At 42.6% G+C, this 23,277-nt stretch overlaps 1 protein-coding gene across 6 annotated transcripts in view; it reads left to right on the top strand.

The window, feature by feature from the left end:
* The first annotated feature begins 4,861 nt into the window (after positions 1–4,861).
* The window catches only part of LOC115764608 (peripheral plasma membrane protein CASK), a 34,604-nt gene continuing 16,188 nt past the window's right edge, over positions 4,862–23,277 (top strand). For 4 of the 6 annotated variants that reach the window (XM_030707757.1, XM_030707755.1, XM_030707756.1 and 1 more), the window contains exons 1-8: positions 4,862–5,053; positions 6,195–6,532; positions 6,914–7,026; positions 7,424–7,529; positions 7,633–7,710; positions 8,442–8,799; positions 8,867–9,134; positions 9,197–9,540. In XM_030707757.1, the coding sequence (XP_030563617.1) occupies positions 6,474–6,532; positions 6,914–7,026; positions 7,424–7,529; positions 7,633–7,710; positions 8,442–8,799; positions 8,867–9,134; positions 9,197–9,540 (1,326 nt within the window). In that variant the 5' untranslated portion in view covers positions 4,862–5,053; positions 6,195–6,473. Of the gene's footprint in view, positions 5,054–6,194; positions 6,533–6,913; positions 7,027–7,423; positions 7,530–7,632; positions 7,711–8,441; positions 8,800–8,866; positions 9,135–9,196; positions 9,541–19,871; positions 20,775–23,277 lie in introns of those variants that run through there. The other 2 variants (XM_030707759.1, XM_030707758.1) reach the window with 1 other exon arrangement.

The following is a 23,277-nucleotide window of genomic DNA, read 5'->3' as shown; positions in this document are numbered from 1 at the left end:
TATTAATCAATATGGGATAGTATGTTACAGGTAGAGTAAAGAATCCCCGGGGAAATGGAGTATATGTAATTAAGGACTCGATCTAGTCATGTCTGCCTGTGTCCATACGATCTCGGAAACTAAAGTAGCCAGAGACTTGAATGTACAAATATATGCTCTCATAAAACTATATTATACGCATATCATATCATTTTCATAATGGTTAAGGTTGGGTATAGGGTATCTCCAAGTCGGCTACACACTTGATGATGAGTCTTACAACTGTTAAATAAAAAATAAACTTATATTTGTCCTTGTTCTATTTACGTCTATAGCTATTCCTCTATTCATTTCATTAGAGTATTACATAGAGGCAAGCTCTGTAAGGAATTCGTTATGGCCAACTGGTTAGGGTATAATTAGAGAATCTGCGGCGGCGGCGGCTGCTCAATTTGATTAGGTTTTCAAAATCAATTCCCAAAGTCAATTCTTATTTGTTTTACCGCCTTTGTGAGAAAATAAACACGGACCAGCCGCAGACGCTGCAGCTCGATCTCGGATGCTGGTTATTGGAACTGAGGGGTGGGGCACGGGAAGGGGCAGGGGGATTGGGACTGGGATTGAGACTGGGCCTTTCTTTCAATGCGTCTCGCCTTTGTTTGTTATCACTTGGAGTTTGAGCATTTTTACGAATTGATTAAGGCGACGTTTGTTTACAAGCAGGTAAACAGAAAGTGCTGCGAGTGGGAGAGAGCGAGAGAGAGCGAGAGAGAGAGGGAGTGAGAGGGAGAGAGAGAGGGAGAGAGCCGGCAAACTTTCCGTTTAAATGCTTTTACAGTTGAATTGCAAACATGTTCTGGACGGTCGTAAAGTTGCCCCCGTCTCCGCCTGCGTCTCGTCCCGTCTCGTCTCTGTGCTCATTAAGCAAAGCATGACGAATAACTGCAGCGTCGACGTCGACGTTGACGTTGACGTTAGCACACCTGACAATTTGTTAATGAGAGCAACAGCAACAGGTTCAGCGACGCGGCAGGAAGCGAAGCGATAAAACCGAAAACCAAAGCAAGCGCAACCGGGATGGGATGATGACGGATGTCCTGCTAAAGAGAACCCAAACCAGAACCAGATCCGCAGTCAGAGAAAAATACAAAAAAAAAATAAAAAAAATTATGTATGTAAATAATGCAAAACATTTTCTCACCACGTTCCGCTGGCGGCGCACTTTTTAGGCTTCCCCCCTCGCCCCGCCCGTTGCCGGATGGGGAAGGGCCACGGTCGAAGCTTGCATGGGAAATGATATGTAAAAAAATGCAACAACAAAAAAAGCAAGAGAATAAAAAGCAAGAAAAAGCGAGAAAAACTATGCACAACTAATGTGTGTGAAGATCTGTGTGCTTTCTAAGCGAGTATCTATGTGAGTGTGAGGGTTTTTTTTTAAATTTTGTTGAGCCGCGGCATGACATGGCCAAATATCAGCATAAACATAAATATATATATATATATCTTGAACCAAAACAACATATGGCCAAGTCGGGAGATGACCTTTTTACCACGTCCACACACATACATACGCATATATGCATACTTGGCCCAGCCCATTTGTAGTGAAATTTAATCAAGCGTTTAATGCCAAGGTGGAACGTCGAGGAACATAATACACAACACGGGCTGGCAGGGCGAGGGCGTTTTGTGACTCGCTTCTACTGAAGCTGATGCTGAACCAGAAACATAAACCAGACGCTGTCTGGACTGATCTCCAGCATGTTGGGCCTGGGGTTGGTTGGGTCTGTGCCCGCTTTTGATGCCTGTCAGATGTCAGTCTGGGCGCGTTTGTCTGTCTCTCACCTAGCGAGGCTGGTTAATGACATTTTGAGTTAATTGCTGCCGCTGCCAGATGGGCCAGGGTCGGGCTCGGGTACGGTAAATAAATATGATGTCCTTCTTCCAGGCAACGTAATTTGACTAATGCTGAGCCTGGCAACTGATCAAATTGGGGGCGGGCCTTGATCAGTTCCCGTTGATCCGTTAACATCGGATCGAACATTAAGTAAAAAGTTTGTTTTTGAAACATGAGAACTTCAGTTACTTGCACGTGCTTCAATTTACCTGACAATCTGTGCATTTACCTTGTAACTGATGACCTTTTGTTTTTTAACATAAACTTTCTAAATGCAATTCAAGCTTGTCATAAGACGAAACCTAAATCGTTTATCGAAAATTAACTCGAAAGTAATTTAACTAAATTTTTATCTAAATGTTTTGTGCTTAAAACTGAGTTTCTGCTTTCAAATCAATTTCGATTAAGGATTACTCTTTATATATAGCTAGATCGATATTTAGTAAAAATCTGACAACGCTGCGAGATGAAGAACATCAATACATTTGATTCCGAAGAATTTTCTAGATTTCGGAGTCGATTTAAGGTTAGTCAATCCAGATCAATATTCAAAAGTTTGTTCGGAATCGAAAGAAAGTTCATCAAACAATTCGAATTCAAAAAGCTTGATCGGAAACGAAAGACAAATTCAACAATCTATTACGATTTCGAAAATTTGGATCGCATTCAAAATACAATTCCGAAAAGTTTGATTGGTATGGAAATCTAGAACACGGAATATTATTTATATCTTGTTTTAAGTGTAAACTTATTAAACCAAAGGTTATTAACGGGCTTTGCTAGGGCAAAGTATTTCTGGACCCAATTTATATTCTTTAAATAATAGACGTTAGCTTTCTACCAATATCTGTACTAGCCAATCTATGTATAACTTCTTATGTCACAGATATATCTAAAGATTCCTTTTAAGCAAAAAGCTGCATTAAAATCCATTCATTTTTGATTTATGCTATATTAAATTAAAATTTGCAGCTTGGAAATTAATCTAGAATTCAAAAATGAACTTCTTTGACTTCGAATACTAAGGTCTAACTTATGTAATGTTAATCTTAACATATAACAGTGCATGTTACATAATTTGAAAATGTTAACAGGGGATATATGAGAAACTGTTGGGATTAGTACGAGATTATGCCTTGGCTCATTTGGCGCGCTTTTTTCGATATTTGTTTTTGCTGTCGTGTGGCAGCAGCAGCAGCAGCTAGTTACAGGTAAGGTCCTAGGGGCAGCTACAACAATAGCAGCAAGTGGGCAGGTACGCTGCGGCAGCAGGCGAAGGCAGCAGCAGAGGCGCTGCGTAGGACGATAAAGCAAAAAAAAAAAAAAAAAAACAAAATATATATATATATTGGCAGCAAACCAGTTTTTATAATGTCAATTCGAATCCTACACGTTCGCGTCCATGTCCAATCCACACGCATTAAGCGCGACAGTCGCAAGTCGCGACGCGTCCAAATAATGACGACAATGCCAGCGCAGGCAGCGGGCAGCGGGCAGCGGGACGTCGGCAGCGACGGCAGCGACGGCGACGATTGGTTGGCGTTGAATTTGATTTTGATTTCACCTGAGTGGTTGTACCTTTGCCTGTTGCCTGTTTTCCCTGTTGCCTGTTGTCAACCAATGCAACTGCATTGCGACCTACGATTTTCGACTTCTGCTTCTTCTCCTTGTTGTTGCTGTTGTTGTTGTTGTTGCCTTTGTAATTGATGATGTTTACGTTTGGGTTTGGGTTGCCGCGTTTTGTCGACGCAGTTGATTTAAAGATTACGCACCTATTGTGCGTGGGTTTTCGTAGAGTGCCTGTGACCGGCATATTAATTCGGAGGTCTTCATAATTTCTAATGTGTTTATCAAATGGCTTATGCTTGAGGTGCAAGGGGAAATGCACACACTGAGCTAATCATTTAAATAATGCTTAATAATGTTTGCATATTTGCATATATTGGGGAATTTTATGTCAATCGAACTATTATTGAAGATACTTTGGGGAAGGAAGCAAATCAACTTAATATGCTTAGCTACATCTAAATACTTAAATCTCTTTATTCTGACAGACTGATTGACTGACTGATTGACTGACCGACTGACTGACTGATTGGTGATCCCTCAGGCCTAGAAAGCTTACGTTTTCTATTATAGTCATTTTATGTTATGAAGGCGCATGCTGAGTCGCGCTTTTAGGAAATTCCACCCGCAATTGTGGAATAAGCGCGGAAACTCTTTTGTTTAGTATTAGTTGCAGGTGAAAAAGCAGCACTTATAAGGAAAATAAAATGAATTACTTCATATAATTTTTGTAATATTTAAGCTTAATAATACTGGAGAGGTAATGTTATTGACCGTCAATAACAAGCGTCAATTCAATATTGATTTAAATAATTGAGCACTACAATATTCTCTAGTTGAGCATATTGCATTAAATATTATTTAGATGTCCTACAAACACTATACAAATAACGAATCAATAGCGTAAAAAGCATATCTAGCTTTATTCAGTTAATACAGTTTTTGAATTTTTGTTGCGCGGTTCTTTTAAATCACCCGCGTTACGAAAAATTAATAAGGTTGCCAGACTGCAATAATACCACATATAAAGGTTGAATATTTTTGTGAGCCAGGTTTTTCCACTTCAACAGGGTGAACCTTTAACAATTGTTTTTTAATGTTAAGTGCTTAATTCATCAATGTTTATTGTTCATATGCAAGTTCTCTTAAGCAATATATCCAAATGTATCAATAAATTTAACTGACTAAAATATAACTTAAAAAAATCATATATATTAAAGAGATTAAAATTTGGAGGGCTACCAGACTGTTAAAATCAGTTCAATGTTTACGTTTCAGCAGATGCTTAACATCTTTTTGTTGTAAATCCAGCGCTGCCACCTTACAGAAACAGTCCCATTCACAATAGGCGAGCCCGTGGTACTCTAGTTCCAACAGAGCGAGCCGGTTCAGTTGCCAGCAGTTCTTTGCCAATCAATTTACGGGCCGTGTTTGTTTTAAGTTAAAATAAGTGAACAAATAGCAATATTAAATAAATTCTACTATAAAATTAATGTGCACAACAAACGACTGAGCTTCTAGCGACCGTGGGAATCAAATATTGGATATGTCTCAAGCCGTAATATAAAATTGTGTGCAAAAATTCGGCTGTGCGGTGCTGAGATTGGAGGGGTTTGTACCTAAATGAATACACGATATGTATGCGGGTGTGTGTGTGTGTGTGTGCGTACGCTAGTATGCCCATCGGTTGAGGTGGGCGTGGGGGCGTGTGGGAGCGTGGGAGGAGGCAATGATAGCAACGGCAGCGACTGAGCAATGCAAATCCTTTGTAAAAATACTCAACAAAGAATCAATTTCTTAATTGTGAGGCGGTGTCACTTGTCGCGACAAGTTGCCTACCGTATGCATGTGTGTGTGGTAAGGTCGCCCAGTTGAAAGTGTCAAGGAATTTTACAACAACGTCGGCGGCGGCGGCGGCAGCAGGCAAAGGCACTCACGAGCAAGGTAAAACCTTCGCCCGAGACCGAGCCCCAAGCCTCGAGCCATACCGCGCCCAATGCGCGCTCGTGACCATATATATATATATGTGTGTGTGTGTGTGTGTGTGTATGTCCTGGCCAGGACCTGATCCTGCCGTCTGTGAGAGCCAAGTGCATTACAAATTGTTGCATTTCCCAACTACTCAAGTTGTACGTACACACGCAGTCCCGGATATCCCTAACCTGTGAGAATTTTTATACAATGTTACGATTACAATTTTTTGGCATTTTTACACGAACTTCGCCACGCGCCTGCGCTTTGAGCTAGCCCCCCGCCGCCGCCACTCTCACGCTCTCTCTCTCTCCCGCTCTCTCTCTTTTGCACTCTCACTCTCGTAGTTTTGGAGTACCATCAAAAAAGTGTGTTTCGACTTCAAGTGTGCTCTGGCCCATAATAAAACCACAACTATTATAAGCTTAAAAAAAACATGAGAAGAAAGATGAAAAACTTGTCCAGCATTTAGCAGCTATTGTTCCGGCAAGCGTCACAACCAGGCTGGCCAGTGTAGAGTGCCAGCATGCCTTGTTTACATTTTGCGGACGAGCAGCAGAAACCGTTTCCGTTTGCAAAATTCAAATCGTTAACTGACAGTTAAACTTCCTTTTGGGCGAAGGAACGCTTTTCGGGGTCTGTAATTGATTTGGGTTTTGTGGGCGCACCTGTGATTGACACATCGTCAGGACCTGATGAATACCCATTTTGATTTCCGTTTACTTTGTTTCCTGCGCCTTTTTTACTTACATTGTTAACTTTTCTCTGTGTCATTTTTCAGTTACATGCGACGCGATGAATCTTTAACAGCAGCAGCAGCAACAACAACAACGTAGCCACAACAACAAACAACACACACACACACACACACGCACAAGCACAACTCGAAGGACTAAAGTTCATTGAAGTTTTTGTTGGACTCAACTGTTGTTTGACCAGGAGCATTAGGAGCTAAGGCCGGAGTGGGCAGCCGGGAGCCGCAGCCGTGGTGCAGCTCATCAATATTCGAAAAAGCAATTGAGCCAGGCGGGCGCACGCATTAATTCATCAATTATTCAAAATGACCGAAGACGAAATTCTCTTTGACGATGTCTACGAGCTGTGCGAGGTTATTGGCAAGTGAGTTTCCATTTGTGCCCCATTCTTCTGCTTCCCTAGTCGCTGCGGCTGCCACAGCTCATTATGTGTTGCACGCACTAAATCATCTGTCGACGCCCCAATGCTAACTTGGCCAACAGCAGCCTGCCTCGAAAGTTGGCCAAACAAGTTTCGGGTGCCGACTCTTACATTATATGCATTAATATATTTATGTGGCGCTCGCCTATGTAGAGAATTTTCGCTAGTTTTGACACGAATATGTAAGCTTTGCGCAGCTCTAGTTGGCAAGTTTGTAAGCCTTTGGCCCGTTAAGGTCAGAAAGGACATTCGAAATCAGTTCATAACTTTTACTAAACATTTATTACTTTTACATTCCATACATGCCATTTCAACACTTCGCAGAGGACCCTTCTCCATTGTGCGGCGCTGCATACATCGAGAGTCCAATCAGCAGTTCGCTGTCAAAATTGTTGATGTGGCCAAGTTTACGGCTAGCCCGGGACTGAGCACAGCGGGTGAGTTACGGCAAGGACCTTGCCCCGCAGCACTTTGAGTGAATAAATTATAATTAAGCTGCGCGCAAATTATACAACATTTTGCTGCTACTAATTGTGCGGTAACAACGGCGCAAAATTAAGAACGTGCCGTTCGCGCTGTACAGGGGACAGGGTATTAGTCCACGCGGCCAATTAAAAAGAAATTGCTCAAATGAGCTGGCGTCTGGAGACGTCCGAGATATTGACTAAATGATACATGGCTGGCACATAAGTCAGCCCTAAATCCATTAGAGCTGCCGGCCAGCTGGTGTCAGACAAGGGCGCCGGGCGCCGGGCTCCGGGCGCCGGGTGCCTTGTGGGGGCGGCCATACAAATGTTACTTATTCTAATATCAACTAATTGCGCGCCATTACAGATCTGAAACGCGAAGCCACAATATGTCACATGCTGAAGCATCCGCACATAGTCGAGCTGCTGGAGACCTACAGTTCCGAGGGCATGCTCTACATGGTCTTCGAGTTGTAAGTAACACACACACACACAAACACACACACACAACTTTCTATACATATATATACATACGAATGTGGGCCACTTAAATATTTCATTTTGTCTTGCTTGCAGCATGGAAGGCTCCGATTTGTGCTTTGAGGTTGTGCGGCGTGCCGTCGCAGGATTTGTCTACAGCGAGGCGGTGGCTTGGTGAGCATCGACACATCGACACATCGAACCATAATTATAGTATTATAACAGAAGTTCTTACTTCAAATCCCAATTGATCAGATTCTATATCAGGGCAATCAATTAATATTTAATGAGAATGCTTAGGCCACATTTCGAATTTAATTACACTATGCAACGGAATTCCGTTTCTTGTTAAAGCTGAGACTAATATTTGTTAAAAGATTTGGAACGAAATGGAGCTTTTCCATGCTTCGTTTCGTTAAAATTTACAAAATTATATAATATATATTTTATTATAATAACTTTAGTAAAACTCAAAGGCAATAGATATTGAAACAAATATTATTTCGGATTTTAAAAATGTTAAGTTAGCCCTTGCTCAAGCATAATTAAATTAGAGGTCCCAAATCTAAGAATATTACCTTATTATCAATAATTATTTGCTTGGCTGGCTCGAGGTCTAATATTATATTATTATATTATATCAATTGATGTTTGAATGCATTAAACGTACAAAACAATATGTCAACTATCTTAGAATCCATTGCTTATAGTCGAAATAATTGATGACAAGTTCATATTTTGTGTTTGTAGATATTCTTTTTATATGTAAATTACAACTAAGTTAAGTTATTTCCATGAATTGAATCCATTCATATAGCTATCTGTAAGCCTAACAAAATACCAATTAGGTTGTTTTTATAAATGTCGCATAATGTAATTAAGTTTTGTATTGTTATTGCCAACAGCCATTATATGCGCCAAATACTGGAGGCGCTGCGTTACTGCCATGAGAACGATATACTGCATAGGGATGTGCGGCCCGCTTGTGCACTTTTGGCGACAGTGGACAACTCGGCGCCAGTGAAACTTGGCGGCTTCGGCTCGGCGATACAATTGCCGGGCACGCGGGAAACCATAGAAACACACGGACGCGTGGGCTGTCCGCACTACATGGCGCCAGAGGTGGTCACAAGGCGTCTCTATGGCAAAGGCTGCGACGTTTGGGGTGCTGGTGTCATGTTGCACGTTCTGCTCTCGGGCAGGCTGCCCTTTTTGGGTTCCGGTGTGCGACTGCAGCAGTCTATAGCACGCGGAAGGCTATCGGTAAGTGAACAAATGATTAATAATACTAATATATGATACAAATATGAATAACTATTTTGATTTTCAGTTTGAAGCACCTGAATGGAAATCGATTTCGGCCAATGCCAAGGATCTAGTCATGAAAATGCTCGCTGCCAATCCACACCACAGACTATCGATAACCGAGGTGCTAGAGCATCCCTGGATACGTGATCGCGACAAATTACAGCGCACACATCTGGCGGATACGGTTGAGGAATTGAAGCGCTATAATGCGCGACGCAAGCTCAAGGGCGCCGTGCAGGCCATTGCCGGTGGCACCAACATGGATCCGGTCTATGCCACGGATGCGGATAGTAAGTCGGGATAGAGGAAATCGAGTCGAGCAATTGCTTTAATTTAGTTTGACGCTTTACAGTGCCTATTGCGGGCGCACCGGACGAATGGGCAGACGAGGAGGCGGGGATTGAGGCAGTGCAGCGCATACTGGACTGTCTGGATGACATCTATTCGCTGCAGGACGCGCACGTGGATGAGGACGTGCTGCGCGATATGCTGCGCGATGCTCGATTGCAACAATTTCTGCAACTTTTCGATCGCATCAGCTCCTCGGTCATCACGACCAACGGCCGGGCGCCCAGCGCCGAGGCTGTTGCGCGCAGTCGCGATGTCCTGGAGCTGTTGTCATCGGCTAGTACCGCTGGGGGCAATAAGTATGCCAAGGATGAGCTGATGCAGCTGCTCTCCGCGCCGCACTTGCAGGTTAGTGCACTCTTATTGTATTTATTCTATATATGCATATATACTTTGCATACATATGTAACATATATTTGTGGCTGTGTATTTTGTGGCAAGCTGTCAACTGAGGCGCATGATTATCTACATTGTTGCACTGTATACTGTATGATTCATGTCAGCTACCGGCCATGCGGTCTTATCAATCTATGGTCCACTCTGTCGTTCGGTTTAACATAAGCCAAAGCAAATTTGAAATGTATTTAGTGCCAGCAAACAAATGCATAGGTAAATGGGCACGAACAGCCACCATCACCACCACCACCAACATAACTATCCACTCTTGCAGAGCTGTCTCTGCTTGTCGCAGGCAGTCACTAATCCTGCACTCGAACAGGGACACACACTGCCAGGCATACAATGTACATACAATACACAGGCAAACAAACTGCGCCAGCTAATGCAACCAAAATACAAACAATTTAATCAGAATAAACCTAAATGAAATTCGGACGGTACGGCTGCTGCTGGCTGGACTGGACGGACTGGACGGCACTAAATCCTGCGCCAGTGCCCGTTCCCGTGGCTTTCCCCCTTAGGGCTTTTTGCGCACGAAAGTATGCTACACAACTCAAGGGCCTGCGTGTTGTTGTCGTCAGCGGCGAGTGCCACACATTTGCAGCGGACCAACAGAAAAACATTTAACTACAGAGAAAAAGGTCGTTTTTAGGCCGTTTGCATTTTAACGATATTTAAATACGCTCAAAATATTAACAATTAATTCTATCACATAAAAAAATAAGGACAGTAGTTAGAAAGTATTATAAGAAAATTCTTGCTATAGTTTCTGGTAAATAAGTTCTAGTTATTTATCTTACCGTCGTAAAATTGAGAACGGAACGTTGTTTATTTTGTATTAAATTACTTTTAAACAATTGGCGCAGGCAATGCAAATTAATCTGCTCTAAATTTCGATTTGTGTGTTTGTATTGAATAGTTAGATGTTAGATGTACCCGTTTCTATGCAGAGTATGTCATTGTAAAGCCTTTTTCAGCCTCTTTTGCCATGCTCTGCGCCTGGCCGTATATTGATATCAACGTTATAACTCTGTGCCATTCACTGTCGTTAATTGCTCCTTGAAGCAGACTACACTTTTTTTCTGCTGGACGGCAGTGCTTTATTCTCGTCATACCCTATACCTACAGAGCACATAGAAAGGCATTCTAACAGCTTGACAGCATAACTTTCTGTGCTGAAGATGACCTCACTCCACTTTGTCGTATAAAAAATGTGTTGGAAGTGTTTGTGTAATATTATAATAGAGTTTTAGAAATAAGGAAGTAATTCTAATGCTTTCTCTTCGTGAAAATTAGGGTAAAAATAGAGAAAGATACAAAATGCAATTATATATGGATATTAATATATCTTTGAATATATGAAATAGGGTGTTGTAAAATATTGGTGTAGAACTTTTCAAGAGTGTATCTCAAGATTTATTTCCATAGCAGCCACTCAACATGAACTAACTTGTCCTACGACAGGTCTTCTCTATTGAGTTCGTTGTATTTTGTTTTAAGTAACAGTTCATAAAAGCCTGTGCATTTTTGCTAGTAGTACATTTAAAGTTATCCCGATCGTGTTTAATATTCCAAATTAGTTTGGATATATCAAAATTAATCTTTCGCTCAGTTGTCGCTATAGTCCACTTATAGTTAACAATTACAGGGTATTTGCTAGCCATGACACGAAATTCGTTAGCAGTTGTGCTGGGCCGCGGTCAGTCCATCTGTCTATCTGGCTTTGGTTTGTGTTTGAGGCAAGCTGTGCTCGTGTGCCAGCGTCTCATTTTCATAAATTCATGGCAAAACAAGGAGAAGGACAAAAAAAAAAACAGAAGCACAAAAAAAAAGTAAAATAAATGGATAAAAATGACAGACGAGATGAAGAACTGCATAAAACGCAGGCCCAGCGAGCAATGAGCGATTGTGTTAATGCTGCGTCCAGTCAGAGAGCAGATTGCACGATGTGTGTGTGTGTGTGTGTGTGTAGGGTGTTGGACGTCGGGTAGGCGTAAGTTGAAACAGAAAAAAAAAATAACAATAATTATTGTAAGGACCTCGGGCGCAGTCGAAACATCCGCTGCATAATCTCGCTCTCACACTCTCACGCTCTCACACTCTCACACTCTCTCAGCTCTCAGCGCGTTGGCGCTGCAAAGTGCAGCGAGAGCTGCTGCTGCTGCTGCACTGCAAATGCATATACGTGTGCATACACATTTACATGCATGTGTGTGTGTGTGTGTGCGTGCATGCGTGCGGGCGCGCGCGATTGTGTGTGTGTGTGTGTGTGTGTGCGTGTGACTGTATCAGTGTGTGCGTGGCACTATCCCAACCGAGCATTCGTGATTGACTTAAACAATAAAGCGCGCACAAATTTCAGTTTAGTTTGCGGCGCAGTCGCCGCGAGGGAACGACGACGACAACAACAACAGCGCTGCCAGCCCGAGCCGCGTAGCGCCCCCAGTCGGATTTATTTGGCACCTGGCAAGTGACGTGTGAAAGAGGCGACTAACGAGCGATTTCGCGATAGTCTCTGCCTCCCTGCACCCTGGCCCCTGCTCCGTGTCGCCTGACCCCAAAAGGGTTAGCAGCTGGTGCTAAACAAAGCTCTGGGAATAAGTGAGATAGTGAGGTGAAACCTTCGTCAAGTCAACTTAACTTTACTCGAGTCTATTTCTCAAGTGAGTCACTTTGCGCCGCGCACCTCTCGCTTGACCCAATTAACGGGACGCGGACGCGGACGCGGACGCGTATGCGAATCTGGATGTGGATGTGAATGTGGACGTGGATGTGAGTTGTCTCTGGAGTGTTTAGTGTCCTGTCAGTGTGCCAATTACGCGCGAATTTCCGCAGTAACCTCCAGCGCAGCAGAAGCACGTTGGCCCCGGGCAGAGGTGCACGCTCGAGCACGGGCTGGGGCACGGGCACGGGCCGCGTTCGTAGCCAAGTTAACAGCCACGTGTTTGGCGGCGTAAGCCACATGGGAGCAATTGACAAAAAGGCAACCGCTGTCATTGGCGGCGTTCCGTACTCGAACACCCGCCATTTGGCGCCGGGGACGGGTTCGGGGTCGACTGCGCCTCTATAACTCAATTTAAATTCAAATGTGTGCCACAGTACGTAAATAAAAAGCAAACAAATTATAAAGCGGACGCCAATATCGAGCAAAGCTAACGAAATTAGCATAGAACTTTTGAATGGCGGACGAGGCCGTCGAGCAGGTGGAGAACGTTTGCTGTTGCTGCGACAGCACATCCATAATAACCACAACAACAACAACAACTGGAACAACTGGAACAACAACAACAACGCCACAATACAGCGTCTTTCAGTGGATCGGCCTGGAGACGGCCGAACTCTTGCCCCCGCACATAACGCGCTACTACAACAACCTACATCTGCAGGTAAATTATTACGGCAGCAGGTGTAGATGTCTCTGCTGAAATTATGCTGCTCGCTAAAGACTTTTGTTAGTTTTGTGCAACTTGTAAAACGCACTAATAAGAATCAGAATAAATATCGTGCCATATCGAAATCGTTTCATTTCACATTTGATCACAATTTATTTGGAATTCTGAATATCTTGAGCTCGTGAGCTCTTCAACTTTTTCGAGCAAGTTGTTGTTGAATGTTGTGAATGTTGTCCATGAAATATGTGTATTTATTCTTGACTAAAATTGGTTTTGTGTAAATATGTTATGCATATTTAATAGTTGTCAATTTGAAGCTCGATTCTGCTCAAATTAACGACTTTATCATAATTTAAATCAATGTGATTGAAGCGTCAAATGTTTGTTGTTTTAGCTATAATAATCTACTTACATACATAATTTATATAATTATTCATAATTTTATATTGCTTGGATATTGTTAGGGATACGCGAAACTGGAATCGCAATCATTCGACTTCCACAATATTTGTCAAACAAGTAAGAGGTTCTAGTCGGGAGCTACCGACTAGGCGATACCCTGAACCCTCTTCTAGTCGGGAGCTTCCGACTAGGCGATACCCTGAACCCTCTTCTTCCAACATCAAATGCATATATGTATATATATATATTCTATTTTAGAAGCGTTTGGTTTGGTGACTCTAGCTCTTATTATTTATGAAAATTGCGCAAAAAACAAGATATAGATATCGATTTTGATCGATTGCTTGGAAACGGAGTAAGTTATCGATTATCGGAAACAAACTCGATCTGCGCGGGAACTAGGAGCACCTACATCTCTAGCTCTTATAGGCTCTGAGATCCTTGCGTTCATACAGACGGACAAACTAGATCGACTCGGCTATTGATGCTGATCAAGAATATATATACTTTATGGGGTCGGAGATGCTTCCTTCTGCCTGTTACATACATTTGGCTTTCGCACTAAAACAATATACCCTTATCTCCATTTTTAATGGGTTCAGGGTATAAAAATAGCAGATATAGTTAAAGGTATTTAAGGGCTTAAGATACTATGATAAAAGCTCTAGAAATGAATATTTACACTCAAGGACCTCTCATATATATATAGAAAAGCAATCAAAGCAATTTATAAATACTCAAACTAAAAGCTGCTCTTAACTGGAATATGTCAATTATGTAACTGAAATACGCTAAGTAGAGTTTTTGGTTAGTGTCAGTTACCTGTTCGTAGCACTATTTTTTTAGCCACTTAGTTACGAACATATCTAGATGCCAATATCAATTTGCCAATGGCCATTGAATTTGCATTTATTCTGGCTGCTGTCGTTGCTTTATTGCAATGCCCAATGTACCTTTGACTTGTTTGTGATTTGGCAAAGGTACACAAAGCAACACAGATAATCCATGTACGAGTGTGCGAGTGTGCGAGTGTGTGCGTGTGCGAGTGTGTGCGTGTGTGAACTGGCAACTAAACGTGTCAACAAGCGTACAGGCAGCACCTGGTCACAATTGGCCCGTACACAAGCCACCGTTATGGGCCACATTACGACCCTGTCCGGCCCACTGACACATTAAGCGCACCCCTTTTGGCCACACACACACACACACACACACACACACACACACACACACACACACACACACACACACACACACACACGCACACAAATGTCGTACTGGTGCTGTTGCGGCCAGTAAATGTTGTTGGCACCTCGACGAAATGACAAATTCGTTGCCAAATTGCCCTTTGACCAAACGACTGCGACAGCTTTATGTTAATAGTTGATTGGCTGAAGCTCGCTCTCGCAGCTAGCATTACATGTGCTTTGGGCCTTGACCTACACTATTTGTGCCTTGACGGTGCCCTGTTTACCCATACCATACTGGAGTAGGCAGGCCTTGGCTCGAAATGCATTCCGAATCGCTGCAGCACTTGACGGGATTGTATGGCACAGCGTGCACTTTATTGTGCATTAATTAAAAGCCTGTTATGTTGCGCATTAAACGTGACAGCATTTGTTTGGCACAGGCGCAGGCAAGGACCTGCTGTTGTCCTTGCATATCAATCGATTGTCTGTCTCAGTGCAAACATTTCATAATTATTTGCCAGATTCCATAACTTATAAGCTGCCCAGTTTGGCCAGTTGGCCAGTTGGCCAGTTTGCCTACCTATCTGCCTTTGAGCATGTTTGCACACATTCTTGCCCTGCTGGGCAGCTTACCACAAGTAATTAGGTTGTGGCTACGGCATTCTTTCCTTTTGCCCATGATTCCTTTGGACGAAAGCCCGCATGCGGTTGTCAAATAAGAAGTGGCCAAAGTGTGTGTGTGTGTGGACACAAGTCACCTACTTTGGCTTGGACTATGGCCGCTGGCATGATTTAGCAATGCGACCGCAACCGAAACTAGCAGCAGCAGCAGTAGTCGCAGTCGCAGCAGCATCTCGATGATGTTGATGATGATGACGAGGCGAAGCCGGCGATGATTGGGTTAACGACTACGTGGCGCAGACATTGCGCCATAAATTACGAATATTTTTTGCAAGCCCTTCACGTTACTTGCCGCTGTCGCTGCCTCTGCCGCCGCCGCCGCCTCTGCCTCCGCCTCTGCCACTGCTGCTAGACAAATAGCAGCGCTGCCTGCGTCAACGCTGACTGCGCTGCTGACAGCGTAAGGCTGCCTGGCCAGCCAAAAATTGTACGTCCAGCCAATGTGCGCATGCCCTGCACAGCATCTTCTACAGATTCAGCAGCAGCAGCAGCTACCCAGCACCCAGGCCCACCCACTGGCAAGCAGCGTAATAGACGCCATATATGGTTGTCTCTTTTGCGCTCAGGCGAAAAGGACATAAAGCTGCCATCTGCACCGGAAATTGATTGCTAGGTGAAAAACTGAAGCTGCGGCTGCTGTTGCTGCTGCCGACGCTGGCTGCATTCAGCTGCGAGAGCTAAGCAGCGGACTGAATTGTCGAACGGCTGCTGATAACTCAGAGTTCAGTCTATAATTGTGCACCTTGCTGGCTGGAACTGTGGCAGTAAACCGCGAGCCTTTGCCTGGACAGGACGGGTACGCAACAACAACAACAATAACAACAACAACAACAGCAGCAGCAGCAGCAACATTCAGTACGGCCAGCATTTAAACAACAACGACAACTGCTGTACACACACTTACACACACACACACACACACACACACACAGACACAGAGCATCTAGAGTGAGTGTGTGCCATATATCGAGCTCATCCTCGACGTCGCCTTCGTCGTCGTTGTTGTTGCTGTTGTCGTACTCGCTGCCATACGGCGCAAGCGAGTGCAAAAAATACAAAAAAAAAATAAAATAAAGAAAAAACGTCGAACAAAAAAAAAAAAAAAAGGAAATGAAATATGTGAAGCTAAAATGTACGAAAAGCAGGCGAAACGCAAACTTTTTAATTTTGAAAAGCAAGTGCACAAAACTTTTCGCAGCCGAGCAGAAGAAATAGTTTACCAACTGCTGGCGCACAAAAGTAGGCAGTGAAAATTTGGTGGCCATTGGCAAAGTAACAAAACTGCTTGCAAAAAAACCAAAAAAAAAAAAAACAAGTTGAACACAAATTGATTTTTACACGCCACATGCTCAAAAAGTACAAAATAAACGAGAAATAAAGTCAAGGAAAATCGACACACTCACGCAGGCACACACACAGGCACACACACACGCACATGCGTTCCTTTGGCGACTTTTTCGTGCCATTGAATTTAAGGTCGCTGCGGGCTGCTGATTTTTTGCATATTGGTTCGACTCAGCACACACACACACACACACACACATACACACGCGCACAGTTGAGTGTGTATGTGGGAGTTGGTCGTACGCTGGTGAGGCACGAGAGTCTCAGGCGAGCGTTGTCATTGACGGCGTCGGCGGCGTCGGCGGCTTCGTGCGAAGCAACAACCGCAGCGTCTCCCGTTTCGATTGGCATTCTGTGTCCTGGGGCTGGCGTGGGCAACCAACCGGGCAGCCAGCACTTCCAAAATAGATTTGCCCAAAATTATTATTATCAATGATTTCGCAGACGACAAACGGCAAACGAACGCGTTGCAAATTGAATTCAATTAATTTGATTTCATATTTCTACATTGCTGCTTACTTGTGTGTGTGTGCGTGTGTGTGCTTGTGTGTGCTTGTGTTTGTGCGGTTTGTGTGGTTTTTGTGAAAATTGAATAATGCAGGCTTATTAGCTTATGCTCTGCAACTGCTTTCGACTGTTGTTTAGACAAGTGCACAGATCAACCCTCAAGCAAAAATATTATCAAATAAAACTCTTCGCTTAATTTAATTATTGATTTTGACGCTTAGAGACAGCAACAACGCAAAATGCTTGCAATAAAATAAAATAACAAAAAGAACAACAACAACAACACAACGATTTAAATGCGCACAACAACAACAACAACAGCAACAAAAAGCAACACAAGAACTTCGACTACGGCTACAACTTTGCAGTAAGTATGAGCTGGAAAGCTAAGCAACCCCCGTAACACCTGAAGACCACCCGACCCCACGACCCCCAACCTCCCGTCGTCGTTTCATCTCTACACTCCACAAATTTCGTACACTTCACTGCCGCAGCTCAAGCACAGCAGCTACCCCTCTTGCCACTCGACTCCTATTTCCCACCTCCGTTTCCTATGCCATTTCCTTCTACTTTTGCCTTATCAAAAAATGTGTGTGTATACACACACACACACACACATACACACACAGCCGCTGCCAAGAGAGAGCACTGCACCCATACACAGATAATGTTTGGTATCATTTATACTTGGCCCCAGCCCAACTGCAATACCCACCCACTTCCACACACAGATACTGCTCGAGACTTCAGATTCAGACTCTTAACCCCCCCCTGCGCCTGCGCCGCCCACTTGCCCGCCCGCCTATTTATTAGACTTCAGCAACATTTGTGTGTTGTTGCTTTTTTTTTTCTCTCGCTTAGCTGCGGCTGTTGTGTATGAAAATTTCTGTACATTTTGTTGGCCTTTCATTTTTGTTTTTCTTTTTTGAATATTTTATGAATTGAATTTGGTTATTTTATTCGCGTATGTTGCGCTGCAAAGCTGCGTCTGCCGAACTCCCCCCCGGATGCGAAAAGCTCGGCACGTTCTCATTCAATTATGGTGCGGAAGCGACAGGGCCACATTAGCATACTTAAAATGTGGCAACGGAAACCGGCGAAACAAACATTTCGGCACCTTTGTGTCCCTTATACAAATACCTTAGACACGCCTGACCTGCCCACCTGCCTGTCTGTAAGGATAGACATTTAAAAACATATTATTTAGGCGTACACAATTTCTTCTTAATTTAATTCGCCATCCGCCAGCCTCTGCGCCTACGAACTATGTATTTAACATAAATAGTCTCGCATCGTTATTATATACTGGCAGTCGCCAGGGGAATTCGAGTAGGGTCGACTTTTAAAATTTCTATGTGTTTTTATACCCTGCACCCATTAAAAATGGGTATAAGGGTATATTGCATTTGTGCAAATTCCAAATGTATGTAACAGGCGGAAGGAAGCATCTCCGACTCCATAAAGTATATATATTCTCGATCAGCACCAATAGCCGAGTCGATCTAGCCATGTCCGTCTGTCTGTCCGTCCGTCCGTCCGTCTGTCCGTATGTATGAACGCAAGGATCTCAGAACCTATAAGTGCTAGAGACTTGAAATGTAGATGTAGATGAAGGTGATCCTAGTTCCCGCGCAAATCGAGTTTGTTTCCGATAATCGATAACTTGCGCCGTTTCCAAGCAATCGATAAAAATCGATATCGATATCCTGTTTTTTGGGCAATTTTGGTAAATAATAAGAGCTAGAGTCACAAAACTTGACATATAGCTTCTAAAATAGAATATATGTATATGCATTTGATGTTGGAAGAAGAGGGTTCAGGGTATCGCCTAGTCGGGAGCTCCCGACTAAAACCTCTTACTTGTTTTTCTTTTCATTTTGTTGGCTATTTCTATAAACGCTTTTTCGTTGGGCCGTTGGGCAAATTTAGATAGCATTTGCCTCCCATGGGTACTTTTTTCTTGCTCTTCTTATCTTGCAGGCGCATAAAATGCTATTTTTGTTTTGGCCCGACAGCCCAGTTTGGTTTAATTAAAAGTCTGGATTTGGCAGCAACAAAGCAACAACTTGACAACTTTATTGAAATTGCACTTTTACTTTTTTTTAAATGCATTTATTATTATTATTATTATTATTTTTGCTGCTGTGCTCAAATGTGCCCCACATACCTAGACCCAGTAGAGTCCATTAGTTTAGCTTAACTTGTATATTTCCCTCCCCCAAAACACACAAATCCCAGTTTCGACTTAACCCTCTATAGATTTTGTTTAATTTTGGGCTTCTCAACAATTTTCTTTTGCAGAACTCGCATGCTAAATAAAAAAAAATAAATAAATTAACCAAAAAGGCAACTCAAAATTTCCAACTAAATTCAACTAACGAAATAAATAGTGAACTTTACACTTGTAAACATTTTAAACACAGCAACTAAATACATAATAATAAACACAAATGTGATGCATAAACATTAAATAAAAAAAAAAAAAAACAACAATAAAAGCAAAAAAGAATTTAAATAAATTAAAAGAAAACCAACTTTAACCAGGAAAATAGAAACGCGCACAACATAAATCAATTAAAGGAAACAATAATTTTTTCTAAAAAAAAAAAACACGACGCCAAGCGAGCGCACATAAATTATTACAACATACTTCCAAATATACATATATATATATATATATATATATATATATATATATATATATATATATATATATATATTCTATATAGATATATATACGTATATGTACAGACATGTTCGGTGATAGCCAAAGAATTTAAGGAGACGACAACTGGAAAATGCATACATGTTGCCATAGTTGTAATCCCAAGGCGTATCCATAAAAGGAATCCACATACAATATAGTTGTTGATAGTTAATTGTTGTTGTTGTTGTTGGCTGTGATTGATTGATACATGCAACAAAAGCTGCCGAAGCCAAGGAACAGCAGCTACAACAACAAGCAAACGAATCCGAGTTGAAACACGAGCAGCATATCAGAGGGCTAAAGGATTTAACCCAGGGGAACAGACAAAACAACATTTACTCGCGCCAATCCTCGCCACCGCCACCGCATCGATTGCAATGCTCTGGTAGCCAAGACAGTTTTACCGTGGATCACTACTGTGGCGGCGGCGGAGGCGGTGACACACACGCTGCAGCAGCAGCAGCGGCGGCGGCAGCGGCAGCGGCAGCATCTGGAGCGGCGGCAGCGGCAGCGTCGACTGGTCAATGGTCAGCGGGGGGCGTGACAGCATCCGGCGGCGTCGGCATGTGCCAGCATCATGGGCTCACATCACAATCGTTGATGTCCGGTGGCTGTGGCTCGCACATGTCGCTCCTGGGCGGCGGTGGCGGCGGCAGCAGTGGCAGCAGCGGCATGAGCGGCAGCGGCGTCGGCAGCAGTGGCCAGGGCATACCGGTTGCCCAATGCTCGGCTGCTGATGTTGCCATGCTGTCCGGGCATTGCCGCAGCATGAGCGGTCTGAGCTCGTTGAGCATGTCGGCGCCGCCCTGTCCGCCGCCGCCGGCGCTATTTAATCCCTGCAGCTCAGCGCTGTCCCTGCAGCAGGCTGCCTCGTCGCGCTGGGGACCGCGCACCTCTTGCCCCGTGCATAGTCCGTTTCGTGTGCGTGTGCCCAATGGCTCCATATGCTCCGGACATCAGGTGAGCTATGCACTCTCACAGCGAGTGTCAGATAACGTGAACGTGTACTGTATATACCTGTATGTACCTGTATATACTATAGACTGTGTCTAAAATCCGTTAAATAATTGCATTCACCTAAAAACGCAGCCGAAACAGCTTGCCACAGCATATTTTGCGCCTTTCTATTTCATTTCGTATTTAAATTGCTTTAGAAAGCCACATGTACATATATATGTAAATATAAATATCCATGCGATACGATTTATCATGTGCTTTTTGTGTGTGCGTGTGTGTGTGTACCCAAACGCTTGACTTACACAACTACGTATTCTGTTCTCTTCTTCTTTCTCCTGCACGCTCCACTGTTCCACTTGGAAACTGGACCCATCCGCAGGTAAGCAAATCCGTACCGGAAACCAAGTGCCCAACACATTTGGGCAACAACCAAAAATGTGTCAACGACATGTAAGATTAATTCATTTAGCTGACCCACGCGCAGCCATATAAAATGCCAGGCCAGCAGAGACAAACACACACACACACACACATGTGCACACAGACACGCACACACACACACGACGCAAGACACAAGCCACACCTGCCACACCTACCACACTCGCCACACTCGCCACGTGTGCGGCTTTATATATTTCGCAAACATGTGCATGCCCTGTGAGGCTGTATTGTAATTTTTTCATTTCATCTCCAACCTTATATGCTGTATATATATATATGCTTGATCAGTATCAAAAGTCAAGCTGATTGAGATATGTGTCCGTCTGTGTGAACATATTAATCTTGGGAACTACAAAATCTAGTAAATCATATGCATATAAATCTGGTAAATCGCACGCAGAAGGAGTTTATAAAATCTTTTGATTGATTTTCTCTTAAAAATCGATAAATATCGATATTGAAACATGCTCTTTATATCATAGCTTACAGATTATAGGAGCTAGAGACTCTAAATTTTGGTATGGAGATTCACATATAGCTGGAACAGTGTCACAAAACGTATTTGTTTGTCGGGATGGTTTTTTAGACATTCCATGACTTTGATTATTTATCATTACGATTCATATTTGATATATGTTATATATACCTTAACTTTATTCTTTCTTTCAATGAGTTCTTGAGTTCGGCTCAACATCCCAGATCAGATCTATCGATAATTCCTTATTCCTAGTAATCAACATGTGTGTTATACCTCTATTTTATACTTCTATCTTATACTTTTATCTTATACTTTTATGTTATACTCTTTTTAACTACTCTTCATCTGTCTTTTGACAAAAAGGGCTAAGATAAATTAACTATTTGGATACTTCCCAATTAAGTTATTCAATAATGCAGCTTCTCCAATGCATAAATTATTGAGTGTTTCTTTTTTTTGTAACATGAAAGAATGTTTGGTTGTTTGAATGGCCTTGGTATCGATAATTGCGAAGTACTCTTGTTAAATTCTATAATTGGAATGTGTTTTTGCCGTAGGCAATGTTTGGTAATTGATGTTTATTGCACTCGATGCACTAATTTGATGAATGCTGTGTTACATAAAGTGTAACGCACTAATCGTATATTGGTTTATAATGACGTATGCCTGCATAGTTTGTTAATTAATTTCACGAATCCGACTTAATGTGGCATGCGTAATAACCAAATATGAATTCTGACTGCAGTTTCAATTATCTAATTGATGGGGCGCCGGCTAATTTAGTGCATAATCTTTTGGGAATTTAAGAATGTTGCTCAAAAAGGGGCCTGTTTCTTATAACAGAAACAAATAGAACTCGTGAATATAGTATTATTATATAAACTCACAATTTATTTAGTATAAATGCAAGCGAGCCAAACTCAGTCGAAATTTATTTAACTTAAAATTTCTATACAATGTCAAATTATTAATAGATACCTGATAGACATATCTCATTAGCTTATTGTATTTGAGAGACATTTCTAAGTAAGATTGAAAAAAGGCCAACTAGACAAAATTGACTGTAGATAATCAAGGTGCAAAGTTATAGAACTTAACTCAAATGTAAACCCAATGCATAAGAGCAGGAGGAGGAATGGGTTTATGATTATTGCTCAAGAAGTTAAAGTTGACCAATATCTTTTATGAAACAAAACAATATGTTGGTTGTAAAAGCCCGATTACATATTTCAATACTTATTAGGCACAATTATAGCTCCATGTCGCATTAGGCAGCTAAATGCGAGCAGCTGGAAAAACAGATCATTAACTTACGGCGGGATTTCTTTGGGGACTGGCTCAAAATACCTAATATTAATACTAAGTAGGGGAATTTGCGTTTTACATAATAAGCACACGCGTAAACTTAGTGACTCGCATAGTTTTGCAAATTATATAGAGCTCGATTCACATGATTGCCCAAGCGCGCGCCGCACAGTGGACCCCAAAGTTGGGGTCAGGTTTCGGAACCCAAATCAGTGGCAGGCGCAGGATTTGGTTGACTGCGCCCAAAAGTAGGCAGCACAAAGCGCAGGGCGCAAAATAAAC

This window comes from Drosophila novamexicana, unplaced genomic scaffold (genome assembly GCF_003285875.2).
Source record: "Drosophila novamexicana strain 15010-1031.04,08,12 unplaced genomic scaffold, DnovRS2.1 tig00000870-arrow-arrow-pilon, whole genome shotgun sequence".
NCBI classification, from domain to species: Eukaryota; Metazoa; Arthropoda; class Insecta; order Diptera; family Drosophilidae; genus Drosophila; species Drosophila novamexicana.
This window is presented reverse-complemented; position numbering and strand designations above follow the sequence as displayed.